Here is a 7,457-nt window from a genome sequence, read left to right as displayed (position 1 = left end):
CTCGGGGCGTGGCGGAAAATCGACCCCTGCCCCCCCGCCTGCCCACCATGGCTGCCCCAGCATGGCTGCCCCGTCTTTCCTCCTCCCCACGCCGCCCCAGCCCCTTTCTCTTACACGTTTAGGATTTTCTAGAACCGGGAGCCAGACTCGGGGTTTGGGGCAAGTCTGGACAAACCGACCTAACCCCCTTTATTGTCCACCTTCTCCTCAAGGATTTGAGGAATGAAAGGGGAAATATCCTAGAGGTGGAAGAAGTCGGTGCCTAAATGCAAATATGTAGTGAAAAAGTGGGATTCTAAAGCCTTATAGCGCTGGGGGCCGGCAGGTGGCAGTGGTTACGGCGCTGGATGGCCCCAGGGATGGAGTCCTGAATCCAGAGCTTGAGAATCACGCCGGGCGCTTGTGCATGCCCAGAATCCCTAGAGGAGACGAAAAGGGACTGCGGTGTCGCCGTCCTTCCTCGGGGCTGATTTCTCATTTTCCCTCTGTCTCTGGAGGAGCTCACGCACCCTACGGCAAACACCTTCAAAAACCAACCCCCCAAAAAAATACCTTATAGCACCCACCTCAAAAAACTCATTACCTTACATTCTTTAATTTCATGCCTACCTTCCCAAGTAGTCCTATTTTGTTAAGCAGGGAAGGAAACAAATATAAAAAACAAAAAACTTTAGGGTTGCCGTGCTCAGCAACAGGTTTACAATAACCCGCAACTAATGTGAGATACACACAAATACACACAATTTACCTATGTATTTCTGCTGTAAACAGTATGGATCGGGACCTGAAGCCTATTGATAACGCGTATTTTAAAAATCGTAATATGGAAGCCAGCAGTTAGCATAATGGCTATGTCGCTGGACTCCCACGTAGTCGACCTCGGTTCGCGTCCCAGACCTGGTGGCTTAAAACTCACGCTGGGCACGTGTGCGTGTGTGCCCAAGATTCCGAGAGGAGAATGGAGGAGAAAGGATTGCAGCGTGACCATCGCCCCTAGGGGGGGTGATTTCTCGCTTTCTGTCTCTATGTCTCTCTCTGTCTGGTGAGCGTGTGCGCCCTATAGCGAAAACCTCTCCAAAAAAAAAAAGAAAATCTTGATACTACAATACCTGATGCCCTGCCAGCTGACAGTGGCAGTGCATTGTTTCAGAGGTCATTAGTTGTGATGAAACTCTTAACATGAACTATGTTTTGCTTTAGTTTTACCTTAATGATTTAAACTCACAACCCATATGACTTTATTCTCATTGTCATAATTTATTTTTTTAAAAAAACCTGGTGACAAACATACTAGTGATCTGATATAGTTTATAGATTTGACTTATGTAGATACATATTATTGGGACCAGCAGTTGGCATAATGACTATGTCACTGGATTCGATTCCCATGTAGTCGACCGTGGTTCGAGTCCCAGACCTGGTGGCTTAAACTCATGCCGGGCGTGTGTGTGTGCGTGCCCAAGATCCAAAGAGGAGAATGGAGGAGAAGGGATTACGGTGAGGTGTGGCCATCACTCCTGGGAGGTGATTTCTCCTTCTGTCTTTCTGTCTCTTTTTCTGGCAAGTACATGTGCCCTATAGCAAAAACCTCTCCAAAAAAAAAAAAAAGAACAATTATTTAGAAACAGAGAGGAAAGGTCAGAATGACCACTACTTTCCAGGGCCATGTTTATAAGGCTTATGGGAAAGAAAGACTATTGAAAGAGAAGTAAGGGAATCCGTGTCCACAGGAGAGCCAGCTTTTAGTCTGTACCAGGGATGGGCAGAAAAGGATGAGAATAAAGAGTATTTTTGTAAGAAGGAACCATGAATTCCAAAAGGCACATTGGCAAGCTTTTCTTTTGGAGAGTGGAAAATGAGCAATGATCTGTGAGTACTGAGTTTGTGCAGACTATAATAAAATAGGAAAATAGGCATGAGCAGATTAGTTGTAAGTCTCCCTTGGGCTGACTAGTGGTAATACAGAGAGCTTTTATTTTACTTTGGGGTGGAGATGGTAGCAGAAGCCTTTGCTTAGAGCAATGAACGTTTCAAAAAACAAAAAACTACAACAACAAAACTCTGTACTTCTAAGACTTATCAAAGGCCTGTGAAGCCTGAGGCCTGGAACGATCTTGTGCCTCACCCACAACTGTACAGTACATCTCTTCTCCATTCCAGGCACACTGGTCAGCTGCCATTACTCCAACATGTAAAATATACTTCTGCTTCCAGACCTTGCTTTTGATTTTCCGTCTACCTGATAACGCATTTCTATGGGGGGTTTCTGGGAGAGATTATTAACATGTCAGGCTGTGTAGCCTAGGTGAAGAAGATCTGCCATAGGCATGATCCAATCACAAGGGGTGACAGAGAGAACAAATGCAAAAGTCAGATGGGTTTAAATTTGGAGAGAGAGCGAGATAGATTTCCACTGTCTTGGGCATCTGGACTCAAGATTTGCTGGCCTTTGGACTCCAAGAGTCACACCAGTGGCCCTTTTGGGTTCTCATGCTTTCGGCCTTAGACTGTGACTTACATTGCCCTCACTGGATGTGGTCCCTCAACTGTGAGTCTCCACACTGTGGGGCTAAATAAACCTCTATTGTTAGGAATTACCCGGACTCAGGTATCATCTGTTATCAGCAACAGAATAGACTAGAATACTTTCACACTCCCGGTGTGCCTTTTTATTCTTGTGTGTCATAGACGACTGATATTAGTTAGAAATTGTATCATGGGCTGGCTCCCGTACCCTAGTGCTTCAGAGAGCTGGATCCCGTACAACCAACTGCAGTTTGAATCTGTCCACAGTCCAGGGCAGGTTGAAAACACTCCAGGCATATATGATTGCTGCTCAAAATTTCAACAAGATGAGAAAAGAACCAGAAGGGATTGTAACATGACCAGTCCCCACAGCAGAGGTTCTCTCTCTCTCTCTCTGGCGTGCATGTGCACTCCAGCAATTTAAAAAGGAAAATAAAACACGAAGGAAGAGACACTGCATCACATGAGTTCTCTTGCCTTCTGGCTTCTACTTTGTGTCAGTCCATGGAAGGTACCAGCAAGAGGTTACGGACATGCTGAGTAGGAATGGAAGGACACAGCGGCCACATTTCTCATAGTTTTCAAAGTGCCTGTGTTCTTCTTGAGCCGCATCATGTAAGGTACCCCACACTTTAGAGTTCTAGCTCTGATCAATTTTCCACAGGCCCTGTCTTCTTCTAACACAAAGAAAAGAGCTTCCTTTGGTTCCCAGTCCAGGGGACTTTCCCAAACCTTTATGGTCACCTCCAACCTCCCGCACCTCTGTAAATAGTGCCTTTGTTTAACTCTCTTTAGCTAATAACACCAACACACACACACACACACACACGAACCTCCTAAGGCAAAACCTAAAAATTTTCATCCTGTGATATTTACAATAATAGCAATAACATAACTTTTTCAGGTGTCCCAGGTCCGTAAGTAGAGATGACACTTTACACTGTAAGGCAGAGCTGTTTCAGTTCTCCTTTCTTTATCTTTTCGTTTCTAGACCACACATCAGTAACTATGGCCCACAGGCCAAACCTACCACCTATTTTTGTAAATTAAAAAATTAAATTTAAAAAGGCCTATAGCAAAAATCTCTCTTAAAAAAGTTATTTTTTTAATAAGATTTTTATGGTAACATACAGATTTATTGGAATACAGCAATATCAATTTATTTATGGAGACTTGGCACAATAATGACAAAGGCAAGTAGTCTCTATAGAGCCCATATAACCATAATGGTATATGATGTAGGCCAGGCCTGTGGCCAGGAACAATAGATGAGGCCCACAATCACTGACCTTCTGAAGACCAGAACTGCTGCCATCTTTACACAGTAGCTGGGGGAAGCTTTGAAATAAGAGTTTTTTGTTACCTTCAATCAATTTCTTAGTCAAGACTCACTTCTCACATTGTCACCATAAGTAGGAAGAAAGCAATATAATGATTTTCTTTACTTTTTCTGGAAAAAGAACTCTCAGAGATTAGGTCATTTTCCCCATTTACCCCTTATTTCATGTCACATTAAATCTGAAATATATGTTATTCAAATAGGTGGAAGGAGATTGGGACTGATTACAATATTTGACATAAACATAATCAGATATAAATATTTTGTTTCTATTTATACAAAACGGAGAGCCAACAGGTGTGTAAAGTGTAGGAAAAACTAAAACGAAGACAACTTTAGCTACAATGATATTTCTACTTTGGAATAATCTCTCTGATGATTTTGTTGATTCATATAGTCTATAGATTAGTAAATCTTATGCTAGTAATAAATAAAAACCTTTCATAACCGTTAGACTATATATGATATTGGTTTGTTGGGAGAGTCATGACATATTTTTCTTGTTTTTCTATGCTAAAATGAGTCATGGCTTTTATTACAACCCAATATATTTAATTTTCATTAAAAGTCAATAAGTTACTGGATAGAAGTGCTTTGAAACTGTAAATCCATATTTTATCATCAAAAGTTTTGAGAAAAATGGAGGAAATCAGAATAATTCTATAAATGTTCAGATTGTAACACTATGGCCCATGATCTAGTTTTTCTCTATAAATGCACCAAATACAGAAATTTTACTCCTATAATTTATAAGATCACCTTTTATCATTTAAGAAGGCATCAATTTTGTTGTCACTTCCTTGGTCAAAAACTATCAATTTTCATTATTTCAGAGGTGCCACATTTTCTTAATATATTTGCTACAATTTTTTTGTGATGAGCACTGCTTTAAATAAAAAACAAACAAAATAAATAAACTTAGTTCCTTCTTACACTTAACAGAAAACATGTGGACCAAGAAATCTATACAACTCTATTGTTCATAAAATTTTGATAAAGCACTTGCAAACTCTATGGTTTAGAAAGGAAATTATGTACTGTGATTTGGAAACAGTCATTTTTTTCTGTCAGAATTTTTTTTTTAAGTCTGAAATTATGTATGAACAGAAAAAGAGAATAAAATAAGCATGATTTTTGTCACCATACCAACCAAACGGTTAGCCTACTTGAAAGAATAAATATATAAATGCTAAACAGAATCTGAACATCAAAAGTTCCCATGGACCCTTCCTCCAGTTGTATCAGAACCATTATTTTGAAAGCCATTAGGTAAGGGAAGAATATTACTCCAAACCTTTCTTGACCCATCATATCCTAATTATGCTTCTTCAGTTGACCAAATTGCTCAGGCTCAGTATCACTTTATAACATTTTTTATAATATAATAGCTAAAGCTGCTTTTTTGAGGTTTGTAAAAGCCATTGAAGAGCCAATTTGCAGATTCTAAGTGAATGAAGCTTTTCCCCAAATTTACTAAGTGGCAGTAAGGCATAGATTTTAATCTACTGATACACAGTATTTTCTCATCATAGGGATCATTGTTTACATGAGTCTGATATTCATTATTCTATCAATGAAATAAATGTCCTTTGTTTGCCATATTGCTGAAGCTGACCAAAACAGTTAAAATCCTGCTATTGGGACCGGCCGATGGTGTAATGGTTATGTCGCTGGACTCACCATATGGCCAACACAGTTCAAGTCCCTGACCTGGTGGCTTGAAACTCACGCTGGGTGTGTGTGCGTGCATGCCCAAATCCCAAAAGGAGAATGGAATAGAAGGGATTGTGGTGTGGCCATCCCCCTTGGGGGGTAACTTCTCACTTTCTATCTCTCGGTCTCTCTCTGTCACTCTGGTGAGTGCATGTGCCTATAGCAAAAATCTCTCTCTAAAAAAAAGAGAGAATTAGAGAGAGAGAGAGAGAATCATATTATTGCCACAGGGATACAGAGGTGCAGGTGTAATCAGGCTCAGCACCCAGAGCAAGACATAGATTCCTGTCTCATGCTCATGAAGAATTAGAGATGCAGACACAAAGGGGATACCAAACAGAGTTTTTAAGAAAGTGAAGGAAGAATAGAGCTCCCAAGCAGGGAGAAAATAGGTTGCCAAGGAGGAACTGGGGTGGAGGGTTTTTATCTTGGTAATGGGGGGCATTGTCTGGGCTCATTCTTTTAAGCATGCATTCCTCTTGTGGCTCAGGGGCCACAAGCTAGATGGGTCTCTTAGTTTTGGAGTGGGTATGAAGTTTGGAAGATTCTTCGTCTAAAGATTTGGGTCATAAAAATCATTATTTTCTCTTCCTCCTGGAATATGGTGAAGCCTGGAAAAAAAATCCTTAATTCTTTGCTCTAGATAATGCTTCCTAGAACGATCATTGAGCCACCGCTGCAAACAATCTCTGTGTGCAAGGAGTTCAGCAACAGCCTAGCAGCTGTCTTCATCTCAAGACTTAGCTCTTTTGTGATTCCATTTTGGGCCTATACCCTAACTCTATTCTTTTTCTTTCTTTCTTTTTCTTCTTTCTTTTTTTTTTTTTTTTTGTGTGTGTGTGTATGTGTGACAGATTTTTGCTATATGTACATGCACTCATGGGAGAGACAGAGAGACAGCGAGAAATCATACCCCGGGGGGATGGCTGCAACCGCAATCCCTTCTCCTCCATTCTCCTCTCAGGATTTTGGGCATGTACACACACGTGCCCAGCATGAGTTTTAAGCCACTGGGTCCGGGATTCGAACTATGGTCAACCATATGGGAGTCCAGTAATGTAACCATTAGGCTATCTGCTGGTCCCAACCCTAACAATATTCTTATCCTAAGTCACTATGCTTCTCCATTCATTCCTAACAGAAATCACCTTTCTCATTTATCTCATATCCTTGTGATGTAGGTGATAACTAGAGGTTGCCATAGTTCAGTAATTTCTGGATTACACGTGGTTTGCAGACAGAACCACATCCTAGATATTGTGCTAAAGGTTTTATAGACATCAATTCCAGCGGTCATTATGCAATGCTGTCCATGTATCTCTATAGGAATAACTATTATTTCTTTATCTATCTAGTCCCAAGTTACACTTCCTGGTTGATAAATTCCCTTATTTCTAGCACTTGGGTCATTAGAGGACATTACTAAATGTTTCACTTTTCAGAAACGTCCTGCCACAAATTTATCATAGTTTATACAAAAGCTCATTTCTTTACCTTGTTTTCTACCAAACCTGGCCAGTGACCCTTAAAGACAAAAGATTCCACAGTGATTAGAATATCCAAGAATTTTTCAGACTGAGGGCATTATAAGTTCTTTACTAGTATTACTGAAGGGTGTGGGAAGCTGCACACCAGCGAGTCTGCCGAGGTTTCTCAGAGAGCAAACAATTACCATGATTGGTTCCCTTCCAAAAACCTGACCTTCGAAACCTTGCTCTGATTGGCCACTAGAATCACTCAAATTTGCATATCTGGCACCTCATGATTGGTCCAAAAGCAACCAATCACAGCCCACCGTTTACAACCAATCACGGCCCACCATTTACAACCAATCACGGCCCACCGTTTACAACCCACCAGAATGTATATAACCACGATG

At 40.9% G+C, this 7,457-nt stretch overlaps 1 protein-coding gene across 1 annotated transcript in view; it reads right to left on the bottom strand.

Moving 5' to 3' along the window:
• The window catches only part of KCTD3 (potassium channel tetramerization domain containing 3), a 103,512-nt gene that overhangs the window by 71,137 nt on the left and 24,918 nt on the right, over positions 1 to 7,457 (bottom strand). Inside the window, exons 4-5 of the mRNA XM_027774710.1 lie at positions 3,056 to 3,288; positions 2,126 to 2,253 (exon numbers count right to left, since the gene is read on the bottom strand). Of these exons, the coding sequence (XP_027630511.1) occupies positions 2,126 to 2,253; positions 3,056 to 3,288 (361 nt within the window). The remainder of the gene's footprint in view (positions 1 to 2,125; positions 2,254 to 3,055; positions 3,289 to 7,457) is intronic.

The sequence above is a fragment of the Tupaia chinensis genome, unplaced genomic scaffold (assembly GCF_000334495.1).
Source record: "Tupaia chinensis unplaced genomic scaffold, TupChi_1.0 Scaffold000473_1, whole genome shotgun sequence".
In the NCBI taxonomy this organism is placed as follows: domain Eukaryota; kingdom Metazoa; phylum Chordata; class Mammalia; order Scandentia; family Tupaiidae; genus Tupaia; species Tupaia belangeri.
Note: the sequence above shows the minus strand (reverse complement) of the source record. Positions and strands in the feature narration are given on the sequence as shown.